The 18,601-nt window shown below is 47.2% G+C and overlaps 1 protein-coding gene across 3 annotated transcripts in view; it reads right to left on the bottom strand.

The window, feature by feature from the left end:
* The window catches only part of DNAJC3 (DnaJ heat shock protein family (Hsp40) member C3), a 64,462-nt gene extending 62,033 nt beyond the window's left edge, over positions 1–2,429 (bottom strand). Inside the window, exon 1 of one of the 3 annotated variants that reach the window (XM_073347977.1) lies at positions 2,141–2,429. In XM_073347977.1, coding sequence (XP_073204078.1) covers positions 2,141–2,222 — 82 coding nt within the window. In that variant the 5' untranslated portion in view covers positions 2,223–2,429. Of the gene's footprint in view, positions 1–237; positions 605–2,140 lie in introns of those variants that run through there. The other 2 variants (XM_073347984.1, XM_073347994.1) reach the window with 2 other exon arrangements.
* Positions 2,430–18,601: the final 16,172 nt, after the last annotated feature.

The following is an 18,601-nucleotide window of genomic DNA, read 5'->3' as shown; positions in this document are numbered from 1 at the left end:
AAAGCTTGCTATTAGGAAAATATATACAAAATTAGAAAGTAAACTTGCAACTACCAAGGCCACAATCAACAAAGCACCAAGGTCATCCATGCTCCTTGCATCTATAGGAACATATTTGGAAGATGAATTATCTACAGATGCTTAAAAACAAGTACAAATGCTTAGGCCAGTGGTTCCCAAACTTGTTCCGCCACTTGTGCTGGGAAAGCCCCTGGCGGGCCGGGCCAGTTTGTTTACCTGCCGCGTCCGCAGATTCGGCTGATCACGGCTCCCAGTAGGCATGGTTTGCTGCTCCAGGCGAATGGGAGCTGCTGGAAGCAGCTTGGGAACCACTGGCTTAGACTGATTCATCTGGTGTTAGTACTCTTCCTTTAACATTGCAGCAGAAGCAGCTGGGGGAAAACCAATACAATCCTGCAGCATATACTTATACAGTACAGTGTATCTTTGCCACATTACATTCAATATTAAATTGTCATTCAGCCAGGACACTCCACTTTTTAGACTTCTCATTTAATACAACTTCAAAGTACATTTCTAACCTCCAGAGTGACTACAGTCCTTAGAAAGGTCCATATTCACTGAGCTGTGACAAGAAAAGGAGTACTTGTGGCACCTTAGAGACTAACCAGTTTATTTGAGCATAAGCTTTCGTAAGCTACAGCTCACTTCATCGAAGCTCACGAAAGCTTATGCTCAAATAAACTGGTTAGTCTCTAAGGTGCCACAAGTACTCCTTTTCTTTTTGCGAATACAGACTAACACGGCTGTTACTCTGAGCTGTGATAGTGAAGCAGTTTTTTTTTCTTTCTTTCTCATTCGTTACAAGCAATAATGCGAGTTTTGCAGGCCAAATTGTGTCTTCTGATACATCTGTACAACCAGCTTTCAAATTATGCCCTCACAAACACCTGTGCAACCCCGTTAGCTGAGGGAATAATTTGTTCTGCAGAACCACTATTCTTGGCAGCGATGAACGATTAAAAAAACCCAAAACAAAACCTAACTTGATTTTCAGAGCCCAGAGCAACCTTACAGGGCTAAAAGTTAGGAAAAAAAATATTTTTACTTGGAAACTGAGCAAATCTGTATGGAAATCAGTGAGACACCACAAGTATGGAACTTCATAATACCATTTCCACATGGCCATTCTTTAAGCTAGATCCACAGTTTTAAAATCATACAGTAATTAGCATCCTACCAATTTCCCTTGTTTCTTTTGAAAACAGATTAAGAAGGTCTAAGAATAGAAACCAAAATAAATAGAACTGCACTTGCTGTAGTTTCAACAAAACAAAGCTACAACACAAAACTAGAAATATCATTAATTAAATACTAGGATTTTTAAAAGCAACAATTAATGGTGATGGCTGCATTTATTTCTAGTCATCATATTTGTATTAAAATCTATTTGAATTTAGATCTTTCAGAAACACTTATTCTTTTCAAAGTGACTGTCCACTGCCCCCAACTAGAAAAGTTACAAACTTTTCTATTTTTTACTGCCATCATTCTCTGGTTGTACCCAGAATTAATGGCAGTGCACCTTTGACAATCCCAACGCCGGCTGACATTCCCTGCCCATCACAGATTTATCTCCCTTCAATACCCACAGGCTGGCATTGCCCCCAAGTCCACACAGATCTGCTCTCCCTCCCAGGTGGCATCCTGGCACTAGAGCCCAGCACAGCGCTGCTGCGGTGATACCCCTCAACGCGTCAGGAGGTTAAGGGGTATAATACTCAAAACCACTCAACGGTGCTGTTGTGATGGTAAATAACCCTATGATGTGGTAATACGCGAGAGTGCTCAGGGAAGTGCGGGCTTCTCTGTGGTGAGCATGATTACATATCACTGAAAACCAAACCAAGGCACCAAGTCTAACCTTCGCCTCGTCCCCCCCGCCAGCCCGGCGCTGCTCCGCCCCATGCTCACCCCGCAGTGCCAACCTCCCCCACACTTCCGAGCCCCTCGTCCCAGCACCACATCACCCCCTGCACGCTGGGCAGCAGCTTCCCCCGGCAGAAGGCTGGCACTGCCCTGTCCCGCCCCGCCCCGCCAGCAACAGCAGCCCTGTCCCCTCTCCCCCGGCAGCGTGCAGCGCCGTGCACCAGCGCGGGCTCGCCCCGCAGCCCCTCACCCTCGCCGAGCAGGTCGAAGAGCACCAGCAGCAGAGGCAGCACGGCGCCCACCTGGCCGGCGCACGCGCTGGACGACACCATGGCGATACGGCCACGCGCGCCCTAACCCCCCGCGCGACTGCGGACCCCGCCACGCGCCTCTGGCAGGGCTCTCAGCGCGGTTCCACTTCCAAGTTCGGTGGGGTGGGTCGTGGGCGCCTCCGATTGGCCGCGCCGCCGCCTGCCCGGCCCCCTTCTAGGGAAACGTGGAGAGCCCGCGGACTAGTGTCAGCCGCCGCTCCCCGGACGGTACTGCGCTTGCGCGCCAGGCGTGACCCGAGCATGCGCAGGACTCACAGTTGAGGCTGCTGCCCCGCCTTTGCCCTCTCCCGACAAGAGAATGTGCTCGTTCCTCGTGGGCGGGTAACGGGGGCGGAATGAATGGGGACGTGTGAGGGGCAGTAAGTGGGGGGAGAGGCTTGTGCATGTGCTCAGTGTGTAAATGCTTTGCAGCCTGCCCAGGGACGACTCGTTAAAGCCTCAATCTGGTCCAAAACTTTAGCTCAGAGGTACTCCGTCTCTCTTGGGCCAGGACCCATAGAAAGGGGGGGAAAATCATCCTGAGACACCCACTATATCCTACAGTCATTTGAGTGGATAGGATTGTGGGATTTGGGTCCTTAGGACAGAGAGCCATGGGAATGCCATTACCAGCTAAAGCAGTATTCCCAGCCCCAAACTTGGAAATCATGAGCCACACACCACTCCAACTTTCTTTTATAAAAGATATATTGGATTTTTTTTTTTTTTGGTCTATCTCGTGATTATGAACCCAACCCCATCCCCAAAGTGTGTGTATGTGGGGGGGAGAATTAGTGTTGCCATTTGCCAACTCTCCCAATGTATTCAGGTGATTGGGCCCTGCTTCAGGAGCTCTCACTGTCTGATGGTGCAGAGCTTCCCACTTCTCACCAAACCCCCAAATTCTAATTAATTAATTCTGTATCTGCCATCTGTCCATCCCCCACCCCATCAATTAATTATGCAGCCCAAACTAATTAATTATTTACTTCCTGTGACCTCATTAATTCTGCTCCCTCAGCCTCCCCCCCAGATCAATTATGCCCTCCAATCCCCAAATCAAGTAATTATGTACTTCCTCTCAGCCTCAGTTCTGCTCCTCTTGCAGCTCTAGGGATTTTGTAACACACACATCCCAGGCCCAGAGAGGCAGCTACAACAGGGTCCCCCTTTTTAGGCTGGTGGGGGTCAACTCCAGGGGTTCTTCTTCCCTTTCTGAGCCTGGAGTTGCAGGGATAGAGAAGGGAGTGGAGCACAATGACCCATTTTGCACATCCCTGAGTTGTGGTGTTAAGGATTTTTGCCATTTTGGGTTTTTTGTTGTTGTCTTTCACCCTCTAAATTTGGTTTACCTTATTGTATTATAGTTTAGCACCCTCTTAGAGGTGCTTGTCTTCAATTGAATAAGGCTTGAACTATCCTGCGTGGTAACAAGGCAGAGGCAGGAAAGTTTGAAGGAAAAGGGTGAGAAAGGGTCACATGACCATGAGGTAATCTGTCTGGCAACAGGAGATATATACAAGATATATATGCTGACTGCTGTCCGCTCAGAAGGCAGCCTAAATTCAGTCAGGCGATCGTCAAGAGGAAATGTCAACCACTTACCTGTTCCATCGGTGAAGGTGTACCTGTTCCATCCCATTGAATGGTCCTGATCTCTGGTGACATGGTCCTTGAGGACCCTATCCTGATTCCCTTGAATGAGAGGAAATGTGAGCTGGCTCCATCCAGTCTACAGCCCTTTACAGCAACGAACTGAGTAACGTTGAAACTTTATTTAAGTCCATTTTGGTTCTAGCTGAGTCTAGGCTTCAACCCTACTTTTATTCTGTAAACCACTGAGCTATTTTTTCTGTTTGCATTTACCACTCTGTCTATCCTTTATCCTGCTCAGTTAATAAGTCCCTCTTGGCTCATCCCTTTAAGAGTGGGGTTTTGTTGTTGTTTGTTTTAATTTCCTGTTGCGAGTAATAGGTGATAGACCCTAATTCAGGGGCTTGGGCTTATTTTCTAGGCGGGGGTTCTTATTAAAATATCTTCCCTACTTTCTTCTGGTAACAATGGAGCTCTTTCTGTTCCCTTGTGTCTCCCCTCCTGTGAGAATGGTGTCAATTGCTTCCTCTCCTCAGCCCTCCCTAAAATGCCTTTGGGTTCCTGTCTGGGACCATGGGTCTAGAACCTGGGTCTACAGGGTTCTTAGTTGCTCATAAATACCAAACTGCTACCTGGTAACAGTTGCTAGGATAAAAGCTGAAACCCAATAGTTGACTTCAGTCCTGGAACCTGACTGGCAGGATGCGGGGGATCCTGATTGGTCCACAGCTCCTATATAAACCCAGCACAGGAACAGAAAGCTGTCTGTGCAACTAGTATTCACACTGTTGTGGACTGTGTGCCTTCTGCACTCACTCCCATGGCTTGATTTCCTGGTATCCTGACTCTGGTTATCAATCTGTGGATCTGCTCTCAGGTTTGTCTCCTGCCTCTGATCTTTTGGTAACCTGATCCTGCCTGCCTCCTGACACTGGACTCTTGGTTTTCCCTCTGGACTGTCTTGGACTCTGACCTCCTGGTCTGTGACCTGGCCTGACTCCCAGCTCCTGCTTTGACCACTAGTCTGACTGCCTATGTCTTGCTTGTGACAGCTCCTGCGGGAAGTTGGGAGAGCTCTGTCTTCCTCCTGCAGCAGCTCTGATTGGCTGTTTTTCCCTAGAAGGCAGGTGAGTGGGGAAGGTAGCTAATCAGATGGTGTTTTTTCCCCCCAGGCAGGATTGAAATTTGGGGGAGGCCTGGACTTCTGGAGTGGTTCCAGCTCCAGATAAAATCCTGTTACTTGCAAGCAACTTGTGAGAGTTGGCAACACCGTATTTCTGGTGAGGTTTTTTTTAATTTTCTGTCTTCATGGGTATTTGCAACAGTTCACTTTTTAGTATTATCTGCATTAAGTAGTGAGAGCTGTTCAAAGTTGATTCTTTTTCTCCTCTGAGATGTATTTGCCAATCCCAATTATAATACCACATGCGAGGGTCTCTTACCTCTTGCTGTTGTGATTCAGCTGTTGCTGAAATCTCGCTTACCCACTGTTAGCCCTCAGCCAAACCAAAAACGCCAACCCTTCTGGGGTATATTAAAGCCCAAACAAAACATCACTGAGATTTACACTAGTTCCAATACTAGTACCACACAGCAGGAAGGCTAGATATTTCAAATACAATATACATGTCAAGTTCTGAGCTACAAAGGAATGTGTACATTATACAGGTTACTCACTCTGTATGAGCCACGGAATCTTGTGCATTGCAATTTTTTTTTCTTCAGCAAGAGGAATACAAACATCAAGGTCTAGTTAGATCTTCTTGTTAAGAAGAAACAGAAAAGCCACTTTTATGATCAGCCACTAACTCTTTCTGCTAGTATGCTCTATATCAGCATCATAGCTAGGGGTCCTAGGCACTACAGTAACACCGATAATCTAGACTTCTCCCTCCAGGAGGTTACTCACCCTTTCTCTTCTGCCTCATTCTAGACTTCATGCTTAGGGTTGCCAACTCTGACTGAAACTATACCGGGAGAATTTCCCAACCCCACCCTCCCCCAGCATGATGTAACGTCAACTGTACTGTACTTATTAAAATCTCCTGGATTGCTTTCAGTCGTCACCAGGAGATTGAAGCCAATTCCAGTAGACTTCCAGCCAATCTGGGAGGTTGGCAACACTAGTCTGGAATAACTAAGGTTCAACCTGTAAAAGTTTAAAGTATGAAACATGGAGTAGGGGGGATCTGGAAACAGGTATTCAATAGGAGGGTGAAACAAGACAGAAAAAATCTCAGGAATCAATAGTATTTGCCCATTGGGGTTCACTCGTATTGCTCTTCCTGTTCTAAATTTCTGTAATTCCCTGTCATTCTTGCAGATGTCAGGAAGAATACCAGCCATGGCACAGGGACCCTCCCAAGTAGGGCTGGTGTCTTCTGAAAATTGCTGCTATTGACCCCCCCCCCACCACCACCACCAAAATGACTCTTCATTTCCAGAATTCCCAGTCAGAGGTGGGTGGGTCATGTGGGGCCATGCCCACCACCTCAGATTTCTGCCTGGAGACACCTCACTCCTATCCAGAGTGCAGGACAGAGGTTGGGGCAGAGGCAACACATGGGCAGAGCATGCAGGGTCACTTCATTCTCTTCCCCCACCCCTCCTGATTTCTGCCTGAGTGGTGACAGGTCAGGCCATGGCTCCCTGTCCTGGGGAGGAGAAGAGGCCCACAAGGAAGTACTGACTGATGGGCTGGTGCTGCGTCCCAGGTCTGCGCTCGCCACCGTGACAGGGAACATGACTGCCCCTCCACCTTGAGTGTGAGGCTGCAGGTACTCCCTCCAACACCCTCCCAATAACCCCTCCCAATATATGCACACCTTCCAGCACCCACTACTTTGTTTCAATAAATAGGTTGGGTTAGCTTTTAAGAGAAGACACCTGACTTCCCCTCCCCCGCCCCCCCCCAGCTCCAGGGTGCAGGGCAGAGGTTGGGGGCTAGCTGCTGGTGAGACTTGCTGCCAACTTCTCCCCTCCTCACACAGGCCTGGGCTTGGCAAAACCACTGCAGAACTTCCCCGTGGTGGGCAGGGCACCAGACTCTGATGCCAGGGTCCCTCACTTTGCTGCAGAGCAGATGGTATTTGCACCTGCTCTTGGCAGCATCCATAGTGCTTCTCCCCTGCTCTCTTCCCCCCAGCACACAGCTGGCTCTTGCCCTCAGTATTACAATACAATATTCTTTTGTATTACTACAGTGCATATCTGAAACGTCCAAAATATACAGCTTTGAAAATTACTGTTTTTATTGCCAGAAACCACTGGCCCTGCTACTCCCAGGAAATACAGGCTTCATAACAAATCTTGCTTTCAGATTTTGCTGACTTAGTCCCTGGAAGCAAAACACTTCTAATGGACCTATCGCTAATACCTAGGTATGAAATCCCAAATTAAAACTCTCAAGTCTTCTGCAAGATACTTCTGAAAAAATAAATGGAAATTGCCTCCCTCTCTGGCACATCTGAGAGTGAGGGAATGCCCAGCAGCTGAGCTTTATTGTTGACTCTGTAAGGTCAGCTGACTTTAAATGAAAACAAGCCTTGAAAAGACACTTGGGCCTTAGAAAAAGAGGATCTAGTTACAGAGAAGTCTAAAGCAGGCCCAATGCTGGGGGAAATGGGGAGAAGGGGCATTTCCCCTCAAATTATTGTACAAAGGTATCCAATGTTAAGTAGTGTAGTCTTCATCCTTTCTATAAATTATAAATCACAGCAAAATATTGACACATTACTCAAAGTTTACTTTTCAAAAAATTCTTAAAATCCAGGATTTTTCTGAGGGTTTAACTAGCCCTTGGACTCCTGGAAGGTTTTGTTTACTTACTAGTGACATCCAGAGGGCCTCAAAATATCCACTTGCTCCCCTCTTTCCTAGTAATGGGATTGTAGAACTGGAATCTTCTCTTCAAACTGAAGTTTTGCTTTTTGCACTTGTTTGTGAACTGTATGATGGGGAAAAAAGGCTGGGAGTGTATTGGACTCACTCTGATAACAAAAAGAAAAGGAGTACTTGTGGCACCTTAGAGACTAACCAATTTATTTGAGCATAAGCTTTTGTGAGCTACAGCTCAATGCTCAAATAAATTGGTTAGTCTCTAAGGTGCCACAAGTACTCCTTTTCTTTTTGCGAGTACAGACTAACACGGCTGTTACTCTGAAATCTGATCACAAATAAGCCCTGAGAAACTGAGTCATAGTAGAATTTTTCTAGTGTAAACTGAGTAGCAGTAATTTCCTGAAGTAGAAAAAAATATACTGTAGTTTCTCTCTCCATGCAAGTGAGGGAGAGACTGAAAGAATGAAGTAACTAAAGGTGTTAAAATTGAAAAGGGGAGGGGCATTAATCCAACTGAGAATCTGACTGGACTCTTTTTAATATGTCTTGTGGTGCATGTCTGGCTCAGAACTGCAACAGGAGTTGTTTATTATTACAAGTCACACCTAAAATTATATAAATGAAAGACTACAGTCTATTTTTCAATTTGCTTACTTTGTGCATTCAGTGCAGACATGGCCCAAGATGATTCAATGTTCTCCATTTAACGTAAGAAAAAAATCTTTTATGAGAAAGATAACATCCTCTTTTCCACAGAATGTACAAATAACTTTTATTCAACCCTTTTCAATGTACAAAAACACCCTCCCCCACTACTAGCAAGATAAATTTCCCAAGCCCTAAAAAATTCTCCCAGTCTACACACGCGCACACCCCAAAACCGCACACAACACTGTTCACTAGCTGAGAATATCCTTCATAAACCTCATAAATAATTTATACATGCAACACACTGATTTTTACCTCGCTGGAGCTAAATTGTCTTGCTCAACACACATTTGTTTCCTCAGTTCTTAGCCGCAAGGCTCATAGCTTTCCTTACAACCATTCATTCCCCTAATAAAATGAACTTCACTACCCTCAACCACACAATCAGTTACTCCACTTCTCTCTTCTGCTTTATTGTTGTTAAAATAGTACAAGTGTTCAACACTTCAAGATATTCAAAGAGTGTAGAAAAACCTACAACACCAGCTACCTCAAATTTAACATACCAGTAATGCTTTTATACTGCCACTAGAGGTTGCCAAATCCACACGATCTAATGAGCTCAGATAAAAAAGTGATGATGACTTTTTTTTTTCTCTAAAATTACTAAACTGAGTGCTGGGGTGAACTTTAATGCCACTTAATGGGCAGAGTATATTTTAAATGCACTTCTGTAAAGTAGTAAAAGAACAAGAATATTAGAGATTGGGAAATGAGAAGAATGAAGGGCCTGGGGGTCAGAGCTGAGAACTAGAGATCTGAGGTACCTCTGTGGTCACAGCTTATTTACAGAAGCTTTCTGGAAGGCAATGGCCTCCACTTGGCCAAATCACAGCACCAGGTGGTGTATCTGACCCTGCCAGCTCCACCACAGGAATAGTCTCTCAATGAAAGTAATGTATTCCAACTGTTAATGTAATCCAGCGGTCAGTGTTATGCATCTCCCTCTAAGCCTGAGTAACAGAGGATGTGAGTCTGTTATATCTCCCACCTGTAGAGCCTAACTCTTTAACACAAGCTATGGAGATTTATGCTTTTAGTTCTGGACTTCCCCCTTTTGCTACCTGCTGTTAGCCAAGATCAGGGTGTAACATTAAGAGCATTCCATCTTCAGAGTTCTCTGTGCTCCCACACTTTTCTTTATGCCTGCCCCCATGTGCTCTTCTTTTTTATACTGCATTTCAGCTAACAGAGACAAGATTTCAAAAGTGACCAGTGAGAGAACCCGTGTATTGGAACTTAAGAACACTCGGCCCTGGTCTACACTAGGACGTTAGGTCGAATTTAGCAGCGTTAAATCGATGTAAACCTGCACCTGTCCACACAATGAAGCCCTTTATTTCGACTTAAAGGGCTCTTAAAATCGATTTTCTTACTCCACCCCTGACAAGTGGATTAGCGCTTAAATCGACGTTGCCGGCTCGAATTTGGGGTACTGTGGACACAATTCGATGGTATTGGCCTCCGGGAGCTATCCCAGAGTGCTCCATTATGACCGCTCTGGACAGAACTCTCAACTCAGATGCACTGGCCAGGTAGACAGGAAAAGAACCGCGAACTTTTGAATCTCATTTCCTGTTTGGCCAGCGTGGCAAGCTGCAGGTGACCATGCAGAGCTCATCAGCACAGGTGACCATGATGGAGTCCCAGAATCGCAAAAGAGCTCCAGCATGGACCGAACGGGAGGTACGGGATCTGATCGCTGTTTGGGGAGAGGAATCCGTGCTATCAGAACTCCGTTCCAGTTTTCGAAATGCCAAAACCTTTGTGAAAATCTCCCAGGGCATGAAGGACAGAGGCCATAACAGGGACCCGAAGCAGTGCCGCGTGAAACTGAAGGAGCTGAGGCAAGCCTACCAGAAAACCAGAGAGGCGAACAGCCGCTCTGGGTCAGAGCCCCAAACATGCCGCTTCTATGATGAGCTGCATGCCATTTTAGGGGGTTCAGCCACCACTACCCCAGCCGTGTTGTTTGACTCCTTCAATGGAGATGGAGGCAATACGGAAGCAGGTTTTGGGGACGAAGAAGATGAGGAGGAGGAGGAGGAGGAGGTTGTAGATAGCTCACAGCAAGCAAGCGGAGAAACCGGTTTTCCCGACAGCCAGGAACTGTTTCTCACTCTAGACCTGGAGCCAGTACCCCCCGAACCCACCCAAGGCTGCCTCCTGGACCCAGCAGGCGGAGAAGGGACCTCCGGTGACTGTACCTTTTAAAATACTATACATGGTTTAAAAGCAAGCATGTGAAAGGATTACTTTGCCCTGGCATTTGCGGTTCTCCTAGATGTAGTCCTAAAGCCTTTGCAAAAGGTTTCTGGGGAGGGCAGCCTTATTGCGTCCTTCATGGTAGGACACTTTACCACTCCAGGCCAGTAACACGTACTCGGGAATCATTGTAGAACAAAGCATTGCAGTGTATGTTTGCTGGCATTCAAACAACATCCGTTCTTTATCTCTCTGTGTTATCCTCAGGAGAGTGAGATATAATTCATGGTCACCTGGTTGAAATAGAGTGCTTTTCTTCAGGGGACACTCAGAGGAGCCCATTCCTGCTGGGCTGTTTGCCTGTGGCTAAACAGAAATGTTCCCCGCTGTTAGCCACAGGGAGGGGGGGAGGTTGAGGGGGTAGTCACGCGGTGGGAGGAGGCAAAATGCGACCTTGTAACGAAAGCACATGTGCTATGTATGTAATGTTAACAGCAAGGTTTACCCTGAAAGAGTGTAGCCACTGTTTTATAAAATGTGTCTTTTTAAATACCGCTGTCCCTTTTTTTTTCTCCACCAGCTGCATGTGTTTCAATGATCACAGGATCTTCTCCTTCCCAGAGGCTAGTGAAGCTTAGAAAGAAAAAAAACGCACTTGCGATGAAATGTTCTCCGAGCTCATGCTGTCCTCCCACACTGACAGAGCACAGACGAATGCGTGGAGGCAAATAATGTCAGAGTGCAGGAAAGCACAAAATGACTGGGAGGAGAGGTGGCGGGCTGAAGAGAGTAAGTGGCGGGCTGAAGACAGGGCTGAAGCTCAAATGTGGCGGCAGCGTGATGAGAGGAGGCAGGATTCAATGCTGAGGCTGCTGCAGGACCAAACCAGTATGCTCCAGTGTATGGTTGAGCTACAGCAAAGGCAGCTGGAGCACAGACTGCCACTGCTGCCCCTCTGTAACCAACCGCCCTCTTCCCCAAGTTCCATAGCCTCCACACCCAGACGCCCAAGAACGCGGTGGGGGGGCCTCCGGCCAACCAGCCACTCCACCACAGAGGATTGCCCAAAAAAAAGAAGGCTGTCATTCAATAAATTTTAAAGTTGTAAACTTTTAAAGTGCTGTGCTTAAAGTGCTGTGTGGCATTTTCCTTCCCTCCTCCACCACCCCTCCTGGGCTACCTTGGTAGTCATCCCCCTATTTGTGTGATGAATGAATAAAGAATGCATGAATGTGAAGCAACAATGACTTTATTGCCTCTGCAAGCGGTGATTGAAGGGAGGAGGGGCGGGTGGTTAGCTTACAGGGAAGTAGAGTGAACCAAGGGGTGGGGGGTTTCATCAAGGAGAAACAAAGAGAACTTTCACACCGTAGCCTGGCCAGTCATGAAACTGGTTTTCAAAGCTTCTCTGATGCGTACCGCGCCCTCCTGTGCTCTTCTAACCGCCCTGGTGTCTGGCTGCGCGTAACCAGCAGCCAGGCGATTTGCCTCAACCTCCCACCCCGCCATAAACGTCTCCCCCTTACTCTCACAGATATTGTGGAGCACACAGCAAGCAGTAATAACAGTGGGAATATTGGTTTCGCTGAGGTCTAAGTGAGTCAGTAAACTGCGCCAGCGTGCCTTTAAACGTCCAAATGCACATTCTACCACCATTCTGCACTTGCTCAGCCTGTAGTTGAACAGCTCCTGACTACTGTCCAGGCTGCCTGTGTACGGCTTCATGAGCCATGGCATTAAGGGGTAGGCTGGGTCCCCAAGGATACATATAGGCATTTCAACATCCCCAACAGTTATTTTCTGGTCTGGGAATAAAGTCCCTTCCTGCAGCTTTTGAAACAGACCAGAGTTCCTGAAGATGCGAGCATCATGCACCTTTCCCGGCCATCCCACGTTGATGTTGGTGAAACGTCCCTTGTGATCCACCAGAGCTTGCAGCACTATCGAAAAGTGCCCCTTGCGGTTTATGTACTCGGCGGCTTGGTGCTCCGGTGCCAAGATAGGGATATGGGTTCCGTCTATAGCCCCACCACAGTTAGGGAATCCCATTGCAGCAAAGCCATCCACTATGACCTGCACATTTCCCAGGGTCACTACCCTTGATATCAGCAGATCTTTGATTGCGTGGGCTACTTGCATCACAGCAGCCCCCACAGTAGATTTGCCCACTCCAAATTGATTCCCAACTGACCGGTAGCTGTCTGGCGTTGCAAGCTTCCACAGGGCTATCGCCACTCGCTTCTCAACTGTGAGGGCTGCTCTCATCTTGGTATTCATGCGTCTCAGGGCAGGGGAAAGCAAGTCACAAAGTTCCATGAAAGTGCCCTAACGCATGCGAAAGTTTCGCAGCCACTGGGAATCGTCCCAGACCTGCAACACTATGCGGTCCCACCGGTCTGTGCTTGTTTCCCGAGCCCAGAATCGGCGTTCCACAGCATGAACCTGCCCCATTAGCACCATGATGCATGCATTGGCAGGGCCCATGCTTTCAGAGAAATCTGTGTCCATGTCCTGATCACTCACGTGACCGTGCTGACGTCGCCTCCTCGCCCAGTATCGCTTTGCCAGGTTCTGGTGCTGCATATACTGCTGGATAATGCGTGTGGTGTTTAATGTGCTCCTAATTGCCAAAGTGAGCTGAGCGGCCTCCATGCTTGCCTTGGTATGGCGTCCGCACAGAAAAAAGGCGCGGAACAATTGTCTGCCATTGCTCTGACAGAGGGAGGGGCGACTGACGACACGGCTTTCAGGGTTGGCTTCAGGGAGCTAAAATCAACAAAGTGGGTGTCTTTACATCAAGGAGTATTTCAGGCAGGACTTCACGGAGGGTTCCAATAAGAAATGGTGCACCTAAGTTATCGTTCTTATTGGAACAAGGAGGTTAGCCTGGCCTCTGATTGATACATGGCTAGATTTACCTCGCTGCACCTTCTCTGTGAGTGACTGCAGTGTGACCTAGAGGAATGAGTCCCCTAGACAGGGGAGGAGGCAAATGAGTACAAAACAAATCTGGTCTATTTCTTGTTGTGACCCACTCCATCTATCTTTTACATCTTTGGCTGGCAGCAGACGGTGCAGAAGGACTGCATGCCATCCACATCTCATGGCTGCTCGGCAGAAGATGGTACAGTACGACTGCTAGCCATCCTCATCTCTTGCCTGCCTGGCAGAAGATGGTACAATACGACTACTAGCAATCCTCATCTCTTGCCTGCCTGGCAGAAGATGGTACAGTACGACTGCTAGCAGTCCGTATCGCCTGCCCGCTCACCATAAGACGGTTCAATAGGACTGACTGCAGGACTAAAGAGAATGACCTGGTCAAGTCACTCCAAATTTAGTCCCTGCGCCCATGTCTGCCCAGGCGCTCCCAGCCGACGTGGCCAGGAGCACCTCGGACACGACGAGGACGACTACCGATCGTATTGCACCGTCTGCTGCCAGAAGGCAATGGGTTGCTGCTACTGTGCAGCAAAGCCGTACTGCGTCTGCCAGCACCCAGGAGACATAGGGTGACGGTTACCTGAGCGGGCTCCATGCTTGCCGTGGTATGGCGTCTGCACAGGTAACTCAGGAAAAAAGGTGCGAAATGATTGTCTGCCCTTGCTTTCACTGAGGGAGGGAGGGAACGGGGGCCTGACGATACGTACCCAGAACCACCCACGACAATGTTTTAGCCCCATCAGAGTGCTCCATTGTGACTGCTCTGGACAGCACTCTCAGATGCCCGATTGTTTGCCATTGCTCTGACGCCGGGAGGGGCGCTTACAGGGTTGGCTTCAGGGAGCTAAAATCAACAAAGGGGGTGGCTTTACATCAAGGAGTATTTCAGGCAGGACTTCACAGAGGGTTCCAATAAGAAATGGTGCACCTAAGTTATTGTCCTTATTGGAACAAGAAGGTTAGCCTGGCCTCTGATTGATACATGGCTAGATTTACCTCGCTGCACCTTCTCTGTAAGTGACTGCAGTGTGATCTAGAAGAATGAGTCCCCTAGACAGGGGAGGGGGGGAAGCAAATGAGTACAAAACAAATCTGGTCTATTTCTTGTTTTGATCCACTCCATCTATCTTTTACATCTTTGGCTGGCAGCAGACGGTGCAGAAGGACTGCATGCCATCCACATCTCATGGCTGCTCGGCAGAAGATGGTACAGTACGACTGCTAGTAGTCCGTATCGCCTGCCCGCTCACCATAAGACGGTTCAATAGGACTGACTGCAGGACTAAAGAGAATGACCTGGTCAAGTCACTCCAAATTTAGTCCCTGCGCCCATGTCTGTCCAGGCGCTCCTGATCGACCTCACAGAGGCGACCAGGAGCACCTCGGACATGACGATGACGGCTACCAGTCGTACTGTACCGTCTACTGCCACAAGGCAAGGGGTTGCTGCTACTGTGTAGCAATGCCGTACCGCGTCTGCCAGCACCCAGGAGACATAGGGTGACGGTTACCTGAGCGGGCTCCATGCTTGCAGTGGTATGGCGTCTGCACAGGTAACTCAGGAAAAAAGGCGCGAAATGATTGTCTGCCCTTGCTTTCATGGAGGGAGGGAACGGGGGCCTGACAATATGTACCCAGAACCACCCGCGACAATGTTTTAGCCCCATCAGGCATTGGGATCTCAACCCAGAATTCCAATGGGCAGCGGAGACTGCGGGAACTGTGGGATAGCTACCCACAGTGCAATGCTCCGGAAGTCGACTCTAGCCTCGGTACTGTGGAAGCGCTCCGCCGAGTTAATGCACTTAATGCACTTAGAGCATTTTCTGTGGGGACACACATACTCGAATATATAAAACCGATTTCTAAAAAACCAACTTCTATAAATTCGACCTTATTCCGTAGTGTAGACATACCCTCACTTTCTAAAAATCAGACACCTTCAAGGTGTATCAAGTAGGGCACCCCAAAATTGAAGCACTAAAAATTTCTACTTGCTTTTGAAAATCTTGGCCCTTGTATTGTGTGCTCATACCAATACTATCTAATGATAGGATATCATGTTAACAAATATCTGTTAAACTTCTGAGTATGCCTAATGAACCAAAATATTTCCAGAAACCTAAATGGAGTGAGTGAGCTTCATGCCTATGCAGTTAGTAGACATGTGTTGTCTTCCCTCCTGTCAAACTGGACTCCTCAGGACTTTGCTAAACACTATTGATGTGAGAAATTATATCCAATGAAAGTGGAGTAGTTACTTTCTCCAAATTCACAGGCTTTACAAAGAAACTGTTGACATTCAGAACAGCGCAAGGGCAAAGGGCAGTCAGATAGCTGGTAATGTATTGGAGCTGGTATAACCAGTTCAAGTGTACCCCGGTTCACTAACGTCTTGAAATATTTCTGGTAAGTGTCATTCAAGGTGTCAATGAAAAGCTCATGACTCACTGGTTATTGTGCAATGTAGGCGCAAGGAATTGGTATAAAATTATGAACATAAACTGAAATTATAATTCTTAAAATGTGTTTGCCAGCCATGCAGGAGTTGCTCCATGCTGGACCAAGGAGTGTAGTTTTTGTTTTGTTTTTTTCACCTGGGAGTTAATGCCAAAGTAAACCTCACACCATCATGGTGGGGGAGGAGACTGACAATCACATGTTTAATGTTCATGCAGAGGGAACTTGCATTTTAGCAGATAATCCCAGCAGGAAACTTCTTTACCAGGAGACTCCAGGTCACCTTCCTCATGGCTTGAATGAGCTTTATCCAGGCGTAACCCTCAGAAGAATCCATTTTAAGTGGTCACTGGACTATAAACATAGGTGCTGGGTTACTACTACACACCCGGCCTGAAGCAGTAATAACCCAAATACGTCATTTCTGCCTTCAGCACCCCCAATATAAAAATTGTTCCAGCACCAATGACCATAAAAGAGAGACAAAGAAACCACAAGTTATATATATTTCACATAAGACAAAGGTACCAGCCCTTTGACTTTGGGATATAGAGCTTGACCCCAGAGTTTGGTCAGCCATCTTGATGGAAATGTAGTGAAGATTTTACCTTGTGTCTAACCTTTCTTAAGGTTTAGCTATTAGAAAGCATTTTGTCTTTATTTTTGTAACCATTTCTGTCTTTGATCCTTATACTTGTACTGTCTTTATTTAGTTCCAGAGAGATAGATTAACTTGTTTTATTTTTAATCTAAACCAGTCCAGTGCTGTGTTTGAACTGAACTGTTTGGTAACTCCAGTTAAAGTAACAAACTTTTGGAAGTTAACTCTTTAAAGGAACAACAAACCTTAACATTCCTCTGATTATTCCAGGACCAGGGCTGGGCATTTCAGAACACATGTTTTGGGGGAAATTTGGGACTGGGGAGAGTGTGGAGTCACCCTGCCAGTTCTGGTGGAGACAAGGAGAAGTCTGTGGTATTGAAGGCTGCCAAATATTTAGACATAGAGTGCCTGCTTGTTGCGGACTGTGGCCATCCCAGGCAAAGAGGTACGATAGCAAAGCTTTAATGCACTTAAGGATTATAGGGTAAGAGATGACAAATTGTTCACTGGTCTGGATTGCACCCCATACTGTAACAAGCTGATATAAATCACAACAATTTGAAATTTTCTTCATTGCCACAGAGGCTATAGATAGTGTAGGCAATGACAGTTTTCCTCATGGCAGACCCAGCAGCTTTAAAGTAATATAATAGGAGAAGGAAAACTGAAGTTTTGATACAACTTTTTAGATAAACTTGGAGATTTTAGTAAACAAGACTTTATGTACAATTGACGTTTGTTTTATTCGTATAAAGCATCGGAAATTTGATTCACTTGATGCATATGGGAGTAGCTTCAAACTTAAAGTTGTGAATCTGGAAAACCATGACTACCTATAAATAAGGCTACGTTTTAGTCTCGGGTATTTTTAGTAAAAGTCATGGACCAGTCACGGGCAGTAAAGAAAAATTAATGGTTCATGACCGGTCCATGACTCTTACTATATACCCCTTACTAAAACTTGGCCTGGGAGTGCTATGGTGGGGGCGGCCCAGGACCCCCATGGGTGCTCTGGGGTGGGGGCAGGCCCCTGCCGGTGCTGGAGGAAGGGGATTGGTGGGGCTCGCAGGCTCTGCATGGTGGGTCCCCGCAGCTCCGGTCAGGAGGGCTCCGCGTGCTGCTCCTGACACAAGCGCTGGCTCCACAGGCATCGCTCCCATTGACCGGGAACCACAGCCAATGGGAGCTTTGGGGACAGTGCCTGCAGGTGCAGGCAGTATGTGGAGCCCCTCCGCCTAGGAGCTGCAGGGACATGTCAGTGGGAGCCGGGGACCCTCCCCAGGTAAGCACCCCCTCTGCACCTCAACCCCCAGCCCTGAGCCCCCTCCCACATCCAAACTGCTGCTGCTGGCCCATGTGCTGCTCCACTTCAGAAGTCACAGACAGTCACAGAAACCGTGACACACGCAGACTAACCTATAAGTGACCAAGACTGCAAACCTGTAGCTTCCTCCATTTGGGCAGAACCCTCTGTCTGCTTGTTTATCAGGGCCTGAGTTACAAACTGCTAAGGAAGGTTGACTAAACCTTAGCTCAAGCCAAATAGACATTTTCAGATCCAGTGAAATTAGGGAAATGCAGATATGGGCTCTAAATGGCTCAGTACAGAATGAGTTGCTACTTCATGTGTCGTCTAGGTGTTTATCCCAAACGTTTAGAGGCCCTAACATTTTAAGAGAAACATTTTTAAAATACCTGATTCATTAGATTACATGCACTATCCTCTGGCATCTGGAGATGTCGTATACCCCAGACACCCAAATTTACTTGGAGAATTGTACCTATCATGCAGTCCGGAGTGGCTCATGACCATGAGTACCATCCTCAGGGAAGACCCACAAAAAAAGAAGGCAGACACTTCTAACTGGCTATGTTCTATAATTAGATTTCACCAACTCAGTAACAAATGTGAACTCCTGGATCACTGTATTAGTCTTACCATGGAGTCAGACAGTCCCTTTGGGCATTCCAATCTATCTGGTCACCCAGGCCAGCTGGACTTAGTGATTAAATGGTCACTTGCTCCAAAAAATCACACACTATTCAG

The sequence above is a fragment of the Lepidochelys kempii genome, chromosome 1 (genome assembly GCF_965140285.1).
Source record: "Lepidochelys kempii isolate rLepKem1 chromosome 1, rLepKem1.hap1, whole genome shotgun sequence".
NCBI classification, from domain to species: domain Eukaryota; kingdom Metazoa; phylum Chordata; order Testudines; family Cheloniidae; genus Lepidochelys; species Lepidochelys kempii.
The sequence above is the reverse complement of the archived record's forward strand: the minus strand, read 5'-3'. Positions and strand labels throughout refer to the sequence as shown.